We start from the raw sequence: 18,672 nt of genomic DNA on the forward strand, positions 1-18,672 counted from the left end.
TATGTAATGATGGGAAAGGAAATTAGGCAGCAGCTCATGATTGTTAAGTGGTCCAGAAGAAATACATCAAACTTCTTATGAAAGCTGCTGTAAGTATTTAAATCACTTTTGGATTATACTGTGGAAACATTTTAGTACGTGCAGTATCATACACCTTGGAGCTTACTAGAGATCTCCACTCTGTAATTCTTAGGTAAAATTCATTTCCATTAGCAGTTTCATATGCTTGTTTCCATATTCCCCCCCCTCCCCGCCGGTACATGTTATTGTTACAGGTATATTTATAGTGTTAGTTTCTGCCTCATTCACAGTGACTTACTAAGAGAGTATATCCAGAAATTATTAGAATTTTTTAAAGAGACTCCTTTTTTGTTACATTGTTTAGCAGAGTTGATCTAGTTTCTGCCACACATGCACATGTCTCTGTGTATAGTTGTGTGAGCAAAAACTCATGGAAATTACTGAATGTTAGGGCTTGGTTTTTATTGCACATATATTCGCATAGACTCTTCATTTAATAACTATTCACATAGAACATTTGTTAACTGGTTTTGCTGTTTTTGAGAGCAAAGAATCCATAGGCTGTTTCTTCAACAGTAGAGCTGAAAAGAAATCATAATAAAAATTTATAATATTTGCTTTATGTAACTTCCCTTCTTTTTCCCTTCGGAAAATTATTTGTTTTAGCATCCATGCAGCAGAGGGAATAATAAAGTTTAGCTGGAGGTAGATTTTTCATCTTAGTTGTCATTTGAAGAGATTTTGACAAGGTTTGTTAGACCTAAAAATCAATTCACAGTACTTTTTTCTTTGATGCATCCGTAATGGTTTTGTACAAATGATTGTTTTTTTCTACTTTTTTGTTAAGGCTTGCAATTAAAAGGAAAAAAAAAAAAAAGAGGATTGATTTGCTTTCTGCAATAAGAAGTAGACATCCAGTATGAAAAATGACAATACCTTTCTCTTCTGAAGGGAGATAGTAAGGATTTGCATTAATAACCAACACAGTTCTTCCCCACTGGGCTTTCTTCCAGCCAAGATACTAGTCCAAATAAAAAGAAATAGCTTGAAGCCATTCCATCCTAGTTGACAGTGGCTAGAGAATTAAGTCCAAATCCTTGCATTCTATCCACCAGTAGATTATTCCATTCAATTCTGCAGCCAGATGAAGTCAAACCACGTTCAGATGTTCATTGCTCAAAACAGTTTGCTAAATGTCACTTTAAAAAACATTTTCATGTAAACATTAAAATTTCTTTCTGCCCCAGCTCAGCCATGGCCTCAGATGTTCTTCAGTGCAGTCCATAAGAACTCTAGGTACTTGTGCCTCAGTTCTCCTCTCCTAGGTTAGCTGTGTCTCAAAATTGCTGGTGTGGGCAATGAGGGGCAGAGAGTATTTTGGACCTATTGACCTTAACCGAGCAACTCTGCAGTGTTGGTTCTACCTTCTGGTACTGTAGAAAATAAATCTCAGGAAGAAGAGCTATGTTTTAAATTTGATGGGTTTTCCCCTTGTTGTTCTCAGGGGTCAAAAAATCCTTTGTTCTACACACACTTATTCTTAAGTAGGAAAGTTTCCTTACTTCCCATTGCTGTTTTTGTAAAACAGAAACATGAAAATCCCTTTTCTCCCTCAGAGTCCTCTAGCAGAATGCTAATGTTGAGTAAGAGCTCATTGAAGTGACTGTCAGCTTTACTTTAAGAAGAATTCCTGTGTGTAAACCTCTCATATCATGGAGGGACACTACCTTTCTGGTCTGGAAGCTGTCCTTTTTCCAATACTGCATTTGCCTAACATTACAATCATCTTGGCTGGAGGAGAAAAGTATGCAAGGAGATAATTTCAAGGTAGTTTGATGTATCCTAATGCTCTTGCCAGTGAGTCACTGCTGTTTTGATTTTTTTTTTTTTTTTTTTGAACTACAGACTCAATAGATTGTAAGAAGCAAACGAAGGGAAGTGTTTTTCTCTCTTGCAGCAATTTAAGAAATGATTTTCATGTTTCATCTACACAAAGATGATTTAATTAAATACTTTAATCCTGGCCACAAATAATTTATGTAGTGGTTCAGTGCAAGAAGTTCAGCATTGTCTTGTCATAGAGCGTTTACTTAATCCTGTCGTACCTGCTTGATAATTACTCCCTCAGATCTGTCCTTGCATTAGCTACAAAATTAGCTTAGAGGACTTGGAAGAAAAGAGGAGGGAAAAAATCCTTCAAATTAATAATTTATTATTGTTCTTGAGTCAGCCCTCATTCAGTCTTTCTGAGGGGTGAACCTTCCCATCTGTTGGAAAATGAAATAACATTAGCACTTTTCAGTTCCTAGAGCTGATCAGAATCTGATAATGATATATGTAAGGTCTTTTCTCCACTTGCAAAACAGATAATGATCTCTTTTTAATGTCTTTGTGTCTTAAATCACATCTCACATAAATATTTCTTTCTTTTAGTGCAGACATACTCACGTAATTCACTTCCTTGCAGCATTGATCTTGTAATCTTAAATGGGAATTTTTTTATTTTCCGTTCATGGAGAGACAGGAGTTGAGTTGCTCTTCATGTGGTGATAAAAAATGGAACGTTGTCCCAGAATCTGATCTATCTATGCCTTGGAGTTTGTTTCCTCATGCAATTAATGGACTAAGTGACAAAATAAGAGGTTCAAATTCAGTCAGAAGGTCACATCTTACTCCAGAAGGACAGAAACTAGCATTTCACATCTTACAGAGGGGGTCTTGTGTTCTGCTCTTTTTTTGTTGCTTTGAGTATGTAAGTACCACTGAAAATGATCCCTGTATTTCTTATTCCAGTTTACAAAGCACAGCTGACTATCCCTATCCTACAGCATTGAACTCAGAGAGGAAATGTCACAAATTAGAAAACAGTTTTGTCAAGAAGTTCATTTCTGAAAACGCTTAGGGTGTGATAGGAATCAAGTGTAGGTCCAAGCTGAAAGTAGTGCTATTGAAGTTGGGAGTTAAGAAATGCCCCAGGGGGTCACTTACAACACTGTAATAGAAGGTGACTGAAAGTGGATGGATTAAAATAAGAGTTAGTTAGAATACATTTGTGCACACATGATATAGCAAGAGTTATTCAGAACCACCTACATTATCTCTTGTTTGTGAAGAGTAAATCCTAGGCAGGTCTGTGTGGGACTATGCAACTGGATTTTGTAAGAGAGTACAATGTTTGTTTGCTTCCAGGGAGGAATCATGGAGAAGGAAGATCAGTTCTGCCTTCTAAAAGGGCAGAGGTGGAAGCTAAAGTGAGATACTGAAGGGAGACTTGCACAAATCTGTCCTCAGTGCTACCAAAGGATTTACCTTTTTTAGAGATTAGAACAGATTATCTGTAAACGTCCCATTTACTGGGTGCTTTTGGAGCCATGAACTGATGTCCTGACAATTTTGTTTGGAGTGATTTAAGAAATTATTGCTATAATCTCTTCAGTACTTTTCCATGAGCTATATTAACAGGCTTATGGGGACTTACTGTCCCTCTCACTCTCCATACAGCCGTTGTAGAGGAGCAGTGAAGAGGGCTGCAGCTAACCCAGATGGCTGGACACTGAGATGAACTGGGTGGGCAGTAACTTCTGCTGTGGGGTGGTAATTTCTCAAATTAGTGTGCTTCCTTCTGCAGCATTTATGTGACTGAGGTCTGAATTAATTCTCACAGTGTTAAATCCAATGGAAGTAAAGATTTCATCACTACATTTAACTGTGTCTTACTGATCTTCCCAATATGCAGCCAAAATTGTCTTCTATATCACTCTATCATTCTCTTTTTGGTTTATTGCCTTTCTAATCTGCAAATGCATATATTAACTCCTTGCTGGTTTTTAGTACTTGAAAGACAATCCATTTTTCATTTGCTAAAGTATTAATTATGTTTCTATTGCAATTTGTATTTATTATGGTGCTTAATGGCTATGCAGCATGACTGACAAAAGGTGACATCAGTTTCCACTACCTGGAACTATGAGCCAATAAAGGGTCTGGTCTGTCATGTGATTATCTGATGAGTAAGGGACTTTGTTTTTTCCTACCCAAGGAAGACAGAGAGGGAAGCCCTTTGTTTTGTAATTTATTTCTTCTTTAACACAGAAGAGGTTTATAATACAGATAGGCTGTGAATGATTTTATCGTACTTACCTCATGCATTTCTTCCCTTTTTTAAGAGCAGGTACAGTGTGCTGTCTAACATCTGTGGTTATGACAGAGTGAGTTAGCCAAATCCATTTTTCAGATTTCAGTTTTAATTTTGTTTTCCATCTTGTCCTTAGACAGGTGAAGAGGAAAACAAGTAAATAGAAATTTACTGATATTTGACTTGCTGTTTTTACCCTTTTGATTACAAAATTCATTGAGATGCAAGATAGATTCAAGATTCATAACAGCATTTTACTACTTCATAAAACAGACGTTGCTTACACTTCACGCATTAGTAGGGATTAAGGGGATTAGCGGATACCAGAATTTCCTGCCCTTTGCATGCTTTCCTGCAGCAATTGCACACTTGGCTTCCTGCTTCTTGATGTCCTCAGAATTCTAAATACTTTCATGCCTCTCTCTCATTTTACTGTGGAAATATGAGGGTTTTTCAATATTTGAGCTGATCATTTTGATTCTTTAGTATTTTTGAATCAAAGCTTGTGTGCTAAACCTTGCGATAAAAATCACTTTTAAAAAAGTGGTAAAATTAGGCTCAGATTAATAAAGGGACACTGTTGCTTGAATTTAAATCTAGGTGGAGTTTCTGTACATAACTAATAAAGCAGTTCACAAAAGCTTTTCCAAGCTGCTGATAGGCACCTTATTTTAACCATTCGGGCATTTTAAGTTCTGCTGTTGTGCCTGCCTACAGATGCTGTTGTTTTACTGAAGCCCAGCAAATGCTAGCTATTTTCAGCCTAAATCCATTTTACATCTTGCCTCTCCTGCACATAACCTTTTAGAAGGTCCACATGAGTTGACCTCATTACAGGGGATGAGTCTGTGGGGTTTGTGGGGTGCTAGTGTGATATTTTACATACTAATGTAGGGGAAGGAGCACACAGCCAGAAGAGGGAGGGAGGGCCTATGTGAGAAATTGGGGTGTTGCTTTTTCATAGATGCGAATGACATGTGAGGCAGTCTGCAGTCTGACCAGGTGCAAAGCCCTTCAGCTTCCAGGAGGAGAACCAAAAAGACTTTCCTGAACATTAGGACCAGTAGACTTCTGCCCTCTCTCTGCTTTTTATCGTATAATGTCAGCATTATCCAGTGAGCAAACTCCCAGTGATGAACTCTGGGTCTCTCCCCATCTGTCTCATGAAATGCCACTTGGAACAAGCGCCTTTCCATCTGACAATAAAATCAATGAATGAAATATTAGAGGCTTGAACGATATGATGTGCAGAATACATTATGGGACATGTTGTGTTTCAGTGGACAGCAAGTCTTGCCCTTTTGTCCTGTTATCATCAACAGATCTACTTAATGAAACTGGTGCCTTCTGCAAATCTCTCACCTCTTTGCCTTTGGACTTCAACTCTTTTGCAACACTTTAAAGACTCTCTGACTCAGGGCTATGTGATAAAATTGTCTATTTTCTGTGTACTCTTGGCCTCACATTTTTCATCTGTTTATCGTAATTAAAGCCAGACCTGCACTAACTAAATAATTAAACAACAGAGGAGGAGAGGGAACTTAAGCCGATTTTCGTAACACTTGTTTTTATGCCTTTACTCAGTTGAGACAGCCTTCTTCTTCTTTGCTTGGAGATTCTTCAGAACAGCAGGAATCACTCAGTACTAAGCCAATAAACAGGGACAAAAGGGAAATGTCAGTGCTTAGATGGACTTGTGTTAACAACCTAAAACCTCTGGAACTGTCCGCAAAGACCGATCTGCAAAAGGCTGGAGAGTGGGGGGTTTATTGCTTTTTCCAAGCCTTACTGTATTTTACATCAGGAATGTTAACTGCTTCGTTGTCACGCTAGCAAAATGTGTCATACGTGTAGCAAACAGCGGTAAACTAAGAAAGTAAACTAATGCTTGCTAGCAATCTACAAGACATCCTGTATGATTTATTCTTGGAGCTGAAGGTACTGAGCTCAACTTGAGCTCAAGGTGGCTACGTAATTTTATTTTTGTGCCCATTGTGACCCTGTAGTATTGGACATGCTGGCAAAACTGAGTCAATGCAATGTATGATTTCAGGTTGAGTTCACAAGTAGACACATTTTCAGCAAGAGAACATCTCAACCACTTTACTCTTTAAATCCAGATGTCTCCAGGTTGAAAGACAGAGAAAGGCATAGAGAAAAGATGGTTGTTTTCAAATTTAAGACCAGTTCTCTACACGTTTATTAGGTATTTGCAGTGCTCCATCTCTTGCTGAGAAAATAACTTGCAACACTTCTATTCTGTTTTCTAAGTTGTTCTTTTCTTCTTCTCCACTGCCTGAGTGCAGAATCATGCCCTATTTAGAGAGGCTGCAGCTCACTGAAGAGGTGACCCATCTGTGATTGCACAGCCAGTCAACATAAGAACGAGGAACAGATCCCAAGACTCTTGCGCTCATCACTAAAGCATGAGATATCTGATACAGCCACTGTTTTTTGTAGTATCAGACAGAAGCATCTATTCTTCTGTAGGCTCAAGATGCAAAACAGCAGGTTATTGTTTGGTATCAGAGCTCTGTCCTATTTCCTGATACAGGTTTAATTGTGCTTAATCGTTAGGTGTGAACAAATATTTGCTGTGTCATCTTGCTGTCTGATACTCCTGATGCATAAATAATTCTTAGCAGCTAACCTGTCTTGAAGTCCATAATTAAAAGGATAAAGTGAGCTGTTTACACAAACCAATTGTCACTGTAGTAAGTGCCCTTAATAGCACTGGCAAGAAGTGCTAGGCAGGTAGCATCATCTTAGTGCAGTATGTGTCTACTGAAGAGACAACTCCTGAACTTTCATCTGGAAAAATTTGCAGAGGCTGGTAAAGCCACATAGCCAAAGGGAAATGCAAAGCTTGTTTATTTTTTTAACAGAACTGAACCCAACAGAGGGGAAAAATAATGTCAGCATAGTTGGATTTCAACACCACATACCATAACTTGGCAACCTTTTTCACATTAAGTGGATGACTACATCCCTTTTCTATGAGTGAGGTTTTTTTCCTGATTTTTTTGGATTTTTTTAAATTGTTACCAGAAAGCCAATCCTTTTCATTTTGTTCATCTGGGGGGAGGTGAAGGGGGGTGCCACCTCTGCTTCTACATTTGGGGATTTCTCTGATTCTCGGGGAAAGTACTTGTGATGCATACACTGATTTCTTGCTTACAAACATTCCTGGTATGTCAATCAATTTAAAAGATTGTTCCTTTTAAATAAAAAGAAAGGGGGTTTAATATCTTGCTGTTTATGCATGATAACTGCCCAAAAGGAAATGAAGTAGGAAGCTGCCTACAGTTTCTCTGAGCAGTCTTTGGAATATTAGGAAGCCCTTACTCTCTTTCTCTAATTCCTTGCTAGTAAAGAAGTTTACTGTTCCAAAAACTTCAGGCAACAATCACTGAAACCTGATGAAGTGTAGTGATGCAGTGATAGGGTGAAAATGAGGGACAAACAGCCAACTTCTAGCCTCTGTTACCTGGTGCAAGTATGAGTTAAGATCATTCAGTTAACATCTGCAAAACGCAGCTGCCTGAAATCAAGAGGGAAATGATGAGACATGCCTGGAATCCCAAGGGATGTACCCAAAGTAAATCTATGTCAGGGCAGAACATAGCATTCAGAGATGTGGCAAGGAAAAACTCAGCCATCAGTGGACCCAGTGAGCTGACAGCTGCTCGAAGGCAAGGTGAGTGGGAATTTCTGAGTGATTACTGGCAGTGACAGCTTAGGCACTAGGCTATCATTAGGGACAGTCTTCGGTATGTAAAATCAGTGCTCTGGGTCTCACAAGTCCTGGCACCTGTTCCTAGATCACCACTCACCTCCCCAGTGACCGTGGAAGTGTCACTCCATCACCATGAGCCTCAGTTTCTCCTGCTGTAAGTTCTCCTTAATGAAGTGCTACTACTGAAAGGCATCACATATCAGAGCCTTACCAATCACACACTGCATCCTGCTGCTCGGCTCCCCATGACTGAGACACGATTCACAGATGGGCTTTGTGCCAACAAAAATGTGCATATCAGGACCTCATCCTCTTTATGAAATTAATGCACTTAAAACAGGCAGAGTCATAGTGCATGGATAGTTACTTTCCTGCTCTTCACAGTTTTATTGCATTATCTTTGGCAGGAAAAAAAAGAAAGCATTTTTTGTTCAGTGATCACTTATTCCTTCATAGCCCAAATTCAAGTAGTGGTTTTAATACCTTGTATGTTCCTGAAACTCTGGACCCTTTCTCTCAAATCAATGCCTGAATATTAGAAGTGGTGGATTTGAATTGACTTTGTTCACAAGGATGTTTTGCAGCTTTCAGAGAAAGAAGTTTTCGATTTTACAAGAGTGTGGGGTTTTACATTGAATACATCAAAAATTTAAAAGGACACCATGATAAGGAAAAAGCCATTTGTGTGAATAAAAAACTTAGGTGTGTAGTCAGAACAGTGGCTGTACCTTGCTAGCCTCCTGCAGCCTGGGTAAAAAAGAATATTTACCAGCTGGAAAAGGCTCATGTGAAGTCTCCTATTGCTGTTAATTAGATGTCAGTTCTACTGCTGGGACAATCTGTACTATAAACAGTGACCTAAAACTGAGGTGAGGAAGGACAGGATCAGCAGCCCATGAAGCTGCTATGGGCCTCTCTTCTGCTCAAGCTTAGAATTGCACAACCGTTTCATTCTTCTCCAAACTCCATGCCAGAGCACATTTCTTGGCAATGAGTTGGGCATATGACAGAATGGGTCAGGTTGGAAGGGACCACAGAAAACCTCAAAAAGCTTTGTTGCAAAATGAAAGGTTTTTCTGCACTTACTCTGTTGTGCTCAGCTGCTGAGAATCCATTTCCCTGAAATTCTGCAGATGGAAGTGCTGCAAAGATTAATGATAGATTTACTAGCTTTTCTGGGGTTTGCTGGACTTCTCACCGTCCTCTTAATTTTTTTAACAAGCTCCTTGGAGGACACTAGAAGATGCCCAGAAACCCATTATATTTTCTTCTCTTGATTTCATTCTTTCATCTTTCCTTATGAAAATGAAGCAGATTTAGGTCGTCACTCCAACCTTTCTCAATCCAGTTTTTTACACTTCATCCTCTTGATCACCTTTTATGTATGCCTTTTGAATCCTCCCTCCTACCACATACAAAACACTTATCATGTTTCTCTCTGTATAGATTTTTGCCAACTTATTCTTCTTCGCTGGTCTGAGTTGCTTTAACTTCTTTTGCCCTTGTCACATCACCACCTCTGAGTACATCCAGAAGTCAGCTGATGCCGTTGCTTTACGTCTTTGTTTCAGCATTACCAGAGTTTTCCTTTATTCCTTTCACTCGCTCTTTTCTTTCATTGAGTCAGCCTGGCTCATCTTGACTTTCTCTGCTCTTGATATATTGTATTTACCTCTGCCTCATTTATTTACCATCCATTCTTATCAGGTATTCACTGCCTGTATCCTTTCTTCTCCTGGCACCAGTGTACTATCCACATGGTGCTCCTGTGGAGCCAGCCTCTCCTCTCCTGAGACAGTCCTGCTGTACCTTCAGTGAACTACTCCTTGGCCTCCTTCTCATCCAACCTGTGCCTTAACAACTGTCCATGCAGTTTCTCTCCATGAGTATTTAGTCCACTAAGAAGGAGTAATGGTTGTTGGGAAACAGCAATGCACTTAATGCCAATGAGAAATCAAGCAAAAAAGTTTAACTTTTGCAGGAGGTATTTTTGCCTGAAATGAAGCATTTCCATGTGTAATAAAGAAGTTTGTCACAGCAGAGACTATACATTTGCACACATATCTGTGCATATTGATTCATATATGTATGTATGTGTATGTGGGTGTGTACATGCAAGTAGCATACATCTGTTACAAGTTTACACACCTGTGAAATAAATGCACAGCAGAGGTTAAAGTATTCAGTACTGTTGGACACCGTGTATCCTGTACCATACAGGGTGTATGAGACAGTGTCAGACTGTGTTTCTTAGGGTCTGGCACATTTGTGTTGCAGAGCACACACAAGATTTCATGTGTGTATTTTATGTTGGGGTCATGGTAAAATTTCTAAAAATGTTTGTAGAGGAAAGTCCTGAGGGATTTCGTGCTTGAAATAAATTTTCAGGGGTAAGTCAGGGCATTTTTTGCATGAGAAGACAGAGTTTCTTTTAGGAATGAGAGAGGACATGGCAGTAGAAGAGAGCAATGAGCTTGGGAGCAGGAAGAAACATGAATTGATATAGACAGTGCAAGAATTGCAAAGGGCAGCAATAGTGAGGATGAAGAGCTTGAACTTGACAGTGATCTGAAGAGGTGGATGAGAAATGTGGCAGGAGAAGTGAAAGATTTTAGAAACCACATATTTTGTATGAACCAATATATGGTCAGGGCAGGAAGGCCATCAAGAAAGGGTCAGTCACTCAGGCAAGACTTAACCTGAAGTGCAACACATGCAGCTAGTATCAGTCAGCTTAAGTACACTAATTTCATTGAAATCATGCTGATTTTTACCAGGTAAGGATGTGGCCTCGCACATTTCAGAAAGGAAGGGTGTCTTATGCAGGTGTTTAAAGGCTAAAGAAAAGAAATCAGGAAAAGCAGAAGAGAGGGAAAGGGCATTAATCAAAGATTTTAACTCTGAGTCATGCAGAAAATAACCCTGCTTCATTGCAAAAGTATAGATTCAACTAGTCCTGACAGTGTTCATCAGGCTTGGTACTGGCCAATTTAGAATATTTCCAGCATTCAGAATATGTACATTTTCCCCTCTTCCCTTCTGTCAGTTTTTTATTCTCTATTTCTGTGTCCCATTTTGGGAACAGAATGCTGCAGTTCTGAATCCTGCCAAGCTTGAGTCTTAAATTCTTGTTGAGTCCTTCTCCTCACTTTCAGCTTACACTGAAGACATGCATTGCTCTGGCAGTGTTTGGCTGCAGCTCCAGCATTCGTGTCTATATTAAATTCCTAATGATCTAAACCATGGCCATTAAAGCAGTTAGGAGTAGCAGGACAGAGTTCTGTTCTGTTCTCCTTTAATAGTCTCCACAGTATAGAAATTGCTTACTTACTATGTTTTTAAAGGCTGAAAAATACTTTGGACTTCATTTTAACTTTGAAGCCTTCTACTAAATAGAACTAAACCATTGCAAATCCAACAACCAGGAGAACCGTGCTGAAACAGATCTCTTCTGTGATACCAGCTCACCCTTTGGCCATGGGCGATCAGAAGGTGGCATCCCAGTCCTCCCTTCCCCTTTAATGCCTTTATATTTTCCCCTTTCTGGAAACAGTCTGATGTCCTGAGAAAGTGCAGCTCACACAAAGTGTTTGCAGTGGGTCCATAGCTCTTACTGTAATTGCAGTGGAGTCATGTAAAAGCCACTATAGGTTTAAAATTAAAAAAAAGGCTTCCACTAAAGAAGATGTTGAAAGTAGCTGTAATAACTGTAATTTTTTACTATTATTTTTATTGTTTCTAATAGCAAAATACTTCAAGGCAAGAGCTGAAGTTAAGGTCCTTTGTACCGTAGACTGTAGGGAAGATAAAATCCTCTAAAACTGGGAAAAAATTAGGGCAGAATAGGAAAATACTGTTCACAGGCACCAAGATAGGCACCAAACAAAAGCAGCGGATACTAGACCCAACATAAATAAAAGCTGATCCTCCTTCAGATGTGTCATGTGCCATTAGTCACTGTATCCAGAGGACCACTATTAAGAAGTGCCACCATACAGCTGCACTGCTGTGCTCCGTGTTGCACAGCTGCTCCTGCCTGCAGCTGGAGACAACTCCGTGCTGGATGGAGCTTCAGCCTGGCCACATGCTGCTGCTCCTACCCTTTCAGTAGAAAGTAGCACACACTTGTTAACTCTGAGGACTTACGTTTGCAATATGTGAAACAGGCAAAATGGAAGAGGGATAAAGTTTTATTAAGGGAGAATTGAGCAAGAGGCTGTTCTGTGACCTGTTCAGTGTCAGCCAAGAAATCAGTATCACAGCTGGGAGCTGAGCTAAGGTCTGGAGTCCCCTTCAATGCCTGAGTTACAGGATAATGCTTTCCCCTCCATTAACCACCAAAAATCTGTGAAGTAAAAACAGAATTGAAGGCATTGAGTTGTCAGGTTCAGAAGTATCTGTTTTTCCATGGAAACCTCTTCCCAGCAACAGCCAAGCTCCTCATCATGCGAGAGCTGTCAGGCAGCTGTTCTGTGCAAAATGCTGTTGCTGCAGCTGCCTTCTGGAGAAGTCTCATCCCACAGCCAGGCAGCATTCAGCCCCATTCCCAGCAATCCAGCTGTAATTCTGCCTGCCCAGTAATTTTTCGCTGTGGTCATGCCAGAATCATAGCCTTGTTTTCTCTTGTCTGGCTGTTAGTGGTGATGTATGAAGAAGTGAGAAAGACAGCTTAATTTTCATAAGCTAACTTGTGCCTGGAGTAACAGAGACTGAGAGGAGTGCACTTAATCATAACTGCAGGACCAGAACTGAAAATGATAGAGCTTTTGCTGTTAGTTGTGGTATTTTATTATAATAACTCTTAGGAGGAAGAAACTGGCAGCTCAGGATGCTGAATGGTTCAAATCCATTACAGCAGGCACCATGTTCTCATCAGCTGGAAGGATGGCTCACATTACTCTTTTATGCTTGCCATTTCCAAAAGGCCGTGCTGGGAGGCCACTCTAGTCTATCCTGCCCAGAAAACCTGAATTCAGACTGAGGTGATCAGAGCTGAAGTGAACCTGGTGATAGTTCCTGCAGAACTGTGAGCACCTTGCAGGGAAGGCAAAAGGGTGGCAGAGGGATAGGCTGGTGCATGGTCAGGGAGCTGTTCACCGTCCCTGCTTGACACCAAGCATCCCTTTGGCCGCTGCCTCATGTCTGTAACTTTGCAATACACTTGAAAAAGTAAATAACTAAAGGAAATAGCTCGTGGTGGACAAATACTCTCACACTGATTCATTTAAAAAAATTGATTAAAGGTCTGAGTGAAAGCTTTTGAGTGAATTTTTAGTTGGTTGCAATTGGAAGGACAAAACTTAGGATTTTTTTTTGTTTGAACTTTGAGATACATGGAACAATGTAATCTATAGGGTATATATTATGCATCTATATTAGGTGTCACGTTGTTTTGTATTATTTAACATGATGGTTACATCATGTTAAATGGTTGTACATTTATAGATGTTATTTTGATATCTTCAGATCAAAATATTTAGGGAACCTCTTCCAGAAAATATTTCTGGTATTTTTTTTTCTATATTGATTCAGAATTAAAACATTTTTGGAAACATTAATATTTCCTATGCATCTGAAGTTCGGGTTTCTGGATTACTTCTGCCTTAAGTAAAGATCACAGAGACAATGTAAAGGGAAATAAAAATATATTCTTCTTTGGCAGAGACAGCATCACTATTCCAGCCTAGAGAAAACAGAAATATAACTAGAGAAGATGGAAAGCATATCTCCATAATTTACTCCAAGGTGGCTTGGGAGACAAGCCATCACATCTGCCTAATAGGCTTTTATGCACCAGTAAGAGTTACAACAGCCTGACAAGTTGCATAATGCTCTACCCTAGGACAGTACATGAACAAGTGCACAGTCCCAGGCCATTGCAAAAGCAAACCAAAGCATGTTAGCTCGCACATTTTACTGTGCCTTTGTGACAAGCTAAAAGGATGTGTACAGGCAGTTATTCCAGCTCAGATGATACACAGGAAGTCACATTATCTGATCCATGTATCTGAGCCCTAAAGCTTACATGATGTTAATTCCTGCCTTCATCTGTGTCCCATATCAAACCTCAGGGAATACTGGTGAAAGCAAGATTTGTTCTGGTGTCTTCAAAAATAAAGGGAAAATGCAGAAGGAAATTATACAGCTACAGTAAATACATGCAAACATAATTTCCTGAACCGTTTCCAGTTTATCTTGGCATGAGAAATAATAATTGAGAAATAAGTATTTCAGGGGTAAGTAATTAGAACTGAGATTTTGGACTGGTACATGGGAGAGGAAAACTATTAATAAGCATTGAGATTTTTAATTTTTTCTTACCCATTGGTTTTAAGGCTATAGTCTGTAGCATGTTGGGAAATTCATGAGGCTAAAATAAGCAGATTGATGCTCCATGGTAAAGAAGTTTGGTACCTGCTCCTTGCAAATGAAGTTCTAACATTTCTTTTGATGGTAGCTCTACTATCCTGAAAAGGATCTGTGGACTGCTGAGTTGTGAAATGTGCTATTAGGTTATGGGCAGGGTCACTCTCTTCTTACCAACTGTGCCAACCCATTCCAGCCCAGCCCAGCTGCACCTGATTTTTCTATTGTTTGGTTTTGGTTTTTTTCCTCATCCTTTACTAGTCAATGTCATTTCTTGTCTTCATTTATTCTACTTCAGCTGTAAGGGAGTGGCTATAAACAGGCAAACTTCCAGCATGGAGTCAACAAGTGTTGGTTTAAATTGTGTCCTTCAGCCTCTTTTTGCCTTAGGCTTCTTTCAGCCAGTTGAGATCCCTTTCATATTTCCTCGCAGTATATGGCTTGTGATGTCTCATGCACTCTGCAATGTGTTCATGTGTCTCACGGGTTGAGAGATGCTGTGGCTCATCTGTACGAACAGAGGTGCTTAGTTTATGTTTGCTTCTAGCTTGTAATTTCCTTCATTTGCTTGTGCATTGCACTCTGTTAGTGTGACCAGTTTTCACCAGCACCCATGGGTCTTTTATATGATCCTTTTGCTCTCCCCCAGATTTTCCACCTTCTTAAAAAACAATTTATGGGGTCTAATGTGAAAAATTATATGTATGGTATAATAAATATGTAATGGAATAGAAGAGACATTAGTGGAAAATAAGGTCTGATGAGGAGTGATATGTTGTCATTAGGATAGAGTAGGATGGTGCTGGAGTGGTGTGGAGTAGACTTGGTAATCTCTCAAAGTTATTTTTAGATTGATTTCCATTCGCTCCTTGAATGCTTTCGTAGTGTTGTGGGTTATTTTTTATATGCATTGGCCAATCACTGCTGCTCAGAGTCTCTGAAATAGCATTCGAGACACGCTCGGGTTACTGACATTCCACTGAATTACAGATACCACAGGAGAGTATTGCAATCGTCTTTCAAGCCAATTAGAAAATTGAATTAATCATATCTGTCTTCATGTCTTGTTCTCAGCCCAGCCTTGTCTTGGGCCAAACTGAAATTTTAGTAATACAGCTGTGGTTCTGTGTAAGCAACATATAACGATCATTTCAGGCTTTCAGTACACTGCTGTGACCATACACACAATTTTATGAGCATAGCTGGGATTTGAAAATGAGCCTTCAAAGCATGATGCTTAATTGCTTTCTCAAAAGGTTGCAAAATGATTTCCAGTACCAGTCTCAGTGCCCTCACTGAGCATGTCCCTTTCTCTGACTAGATCCAAATGTAGTTCTCCCCTTCCCTCTGTCCTCTGTTACCAGAGCATCATTTCAATCACTTCTCTTATTTACATTTTATACACCACATTTTAGGATACATAATTAAGTCCTTATCTATACAAACATGCATATTTTGGTTGATTTTTAAGCAGTGCAAACCTCCTAGACACATTTGATTTAAAATACATTTTACTCTAGCTGAAGCCAGCTGCTAATCAATGTAAGATGAACTAAAATAAAACTGAAGTCATAACTTCTATGCAGCATTCTACACAGGCTTACCTAAATGACTTTTAAATTACTCAAATTAAAATGATGTAACTTTCTTATGTAGGTAAACTCTTCAAATCCAGTATTTTTCTGAGCAAAAGGGGTTTCCTTTGTGACTGAGAAAAAAAAAACCTGAAACTAGTAGGGGGAGCATGGGAAGAGGATAACTTGTTATACTGAGCCTTGTTCTTCAATTATATTATCTCCATCAGAGTATGAACAGATCTTCATTTTAGATGATCATTTTACCAACACTTAATTCTCACTAGGAGGATTCTCCATCATTGTATTCCAAAATCAAGCAGCATTCAGATTTGTCTGGGTGATATATTTCTGTCAGCATGACAAAGGTTCCCACAGTGTTTAATTACTCAGACTAGCCAGGGAAGAAGAGAAGAAATGAGCCGTGCTGAATTTGCTGTGCCAGGCTTGCTGTCTTGTTACATAAGCAGCTTCTTTGGAAGGCATGGAAGGAAGGCAGCACCCCAACTTCTGCCTTCTCTTTCCACTGGTTGTCCCTCTCCAGATGTCTTGCGTGTTTTCCATTGATTGGCATTTATCTTATGATCTTCTTGCAATTTGGTCATTTTCCAGGGCAGCAAGTTCTTGGCCTAGTGGAGAACCAGAGTGATTGGTATTTGGGCAACCTTTGGAAGAACCATCGGCCCTGGCCAGCACTTGGGAGGGGCTACAACACAGGTAGGACCTGAGGGTTTTCTTTGAATTAATGCTGGCATTGAGTGTGCAATCAGTCTCCTGCTACAGAGTGTGAGAAGTGGTAATTTGCCTTTCCTAAGCTACAGCTAAATTTATCTTTTGAAAAAGTAAAAATGATACAATTTTGGGTGTTTTGAAGTTTTCGGTCTTCTCTAAATGGTGTTAGAAAAGATTGTGTGACATCCTTTGGGGAAGAACAGAGCTTTTAAGCAATCTGATAGGTCCACAGCACATCTCCTACAAGATTTCTGTCCGTGATGATTCATATATAGGCCCAGCAAGAGGGAATGAATAGGAATTGAGGCTCATTTTCTGTAGAGAAGTAACATCACAAAATGTTAGCCCAATAAAGATAATAACTCCTGCAGGACAGCAACAGGGTCATAATCGTCCTAATAAAATGCAAGCTACTGGCCATCAATTCCTGCTGCCATGGGAAAGGAATAAAGGCACTAGGTCAGAGAATTTATTAGATTACAAGAGACAGGTCTTCCCACTGATTTGTGTTTGGTATGTGGGAAAACATACCAGGTGCATAAAGAACACACATGCATCTAAATCATTTCAGTGCTAGGCTTTACATGCTGATGCAGTGAGTTAGGTTCCCTCTCTCTTTGTAATAAAAGGACAGAACAGATGGTGAAGCCTCCATTTGGAACAGATGAGTCCATTTAAATATCCCTGCACTATCAGGGAATTATTCACCATAATAGTGATTTTGCTTCACAGAAATATATTGGATTGAATTAAACAGACTAACTAGAAAAAAGATTGAACAAGTTGTGGTTGGGTCGTCTGTATTTCTATATTCCTATGTATATTTGTGGGAATCCCACTAATTTTTGTGAATTTGTGTTGTAGCCTCTGCAGAGCATCTCTCTCTTCTGGTAATGTTCAAAGGAATAGCCTAACAGAACATAGATTGGTATGGATACAGGATTTTGGCAGAATAGATTGTTTCCCTGACTCTTCTTTGCCAGAACTGCAAATAGAAAGGCTGGGTCTGCCCACCCCTGTTCCCCAGCCCCCCAAAAGCATGAGATGGAGATAAGTTTCATGGATTTTTCCTGAAATCGGAAGGCTTTTGTTAACACAACTCAACTTGTTGGCATCAGTTCAGTTCACTGTTACACCAGAAAGCAGTATCTTTTGTCTTACTGAGACATGACCACCCTCCATAGCTACCTTCTTTCTGCTGTGTTTTTGCTTTTTCCTTTCTGCCATTTTAATGCTGGCAGAGAGAAAGCTGGCACAACCACATAACATCAGAATAATGCAGTAACGTATGGTGGGTAGTAGAAAATATATATAGAGATCTAAAATGCTAATGTTAAAAAAATTCTGTAAGGCTTTAATTTATGTTGTCTTAACTTACTGTTCCAAATGGTTTATAGGAACAGCAAATGTCAGTATATCACATAAATCTTCCACTGAAAGCAAAAATAATCAAATAGCTGCAGTCCTTCATATACATTGCATGTGTTAATCCTTGTATTAATACATACCTATCAAGCCATGCATAATCCCATAATCCTGCAAATGATTTTATTTTCCTCACAATTTTCTTTCTTCACACAACTCACCTTGTAGTTATAAAAACTTTTTTTTAGAAAGAAAGCCAGCAGGTAGATAATGTATGGAAGATTGACAAGTCATTATAAGAAGTGGAATGTTGTTTTTTCAAGTATGTGGAACCAGAGGTCACTGAGTGAAACAGTGCAACCTCTGAGAAGTAGGAAATTAGGTTATTGACAGAATCAGCACCCTTTAGTATAAATTTCTTGATTGAATTAATTGTTTGCCTCAGTAATCCAGCAGAGACTGGAGGTACACATTTCTCAAGGAAGATGAAACTGGAGCTTGTTTGATGTGTTCAGTAAATTAAAATAATTGACACTGAATGCAACAGTGTGGCCAAGGAGGATTCAGAAAACTAAATGGGGGTGCACCGAAAAGAGAGGCAATATCTCTTAAGAAAAACATTCATGAAAGGCAGTTGTCCAGGAGGGGGAAGGCATAAAAATTCAGGTGCCTAGAACTGTACTTAGGAGCACTGAAAGGGTCCCCAAACCCCTGAAACTTTAATGAGCTAAACAGAGCTGGAT

At 39.4% G+C, this 18,672-nt stretch overlaps 1 protein-coding gene across 3 annotated transcripts in view; it reads left to right on the forward strand.

Annotated features, from left to right (window-relative positions):
* LARGE1 (LARGE xylosyl- and glucuronyltransferase 1) overlaps positions 1–18,672 on the forward strand; it is a 278,578-nt gene that overhangs the window by 192,084 nt on the left and 67,822 nt on the right. For all 3 annotated transcript variants that reach the window (XM_069002929.1, XM_069002931.1, XM_069002930.1), the window contains one exon: positions 16,445–16,549. In XM_069002929.1, coding sequence (XP_068859030.1) covers positions 16,445–16,549 — 105 coding nt within the window. The remainder of the gene's footprint in view (positions 1–16,444; positions 16,550–18,672) is intronic.

Source organism: Aphelocoma coerulescens, chromosome 1A, assembly GCF_041296385.1.
Source record: "Aphelocoma coerulescens isolate FSJ_1873_10779 chromosome 1A, UR_Acoe_1.0, whole genome shotgun sequence".
In the NCBI taxonomy this organism is placed as follows: Eukaryota; Metazoa; Chordata; class Aves; order Passeriformes; family Corvidae; genus Aphelocoma; species Aphelocoma coerulescens.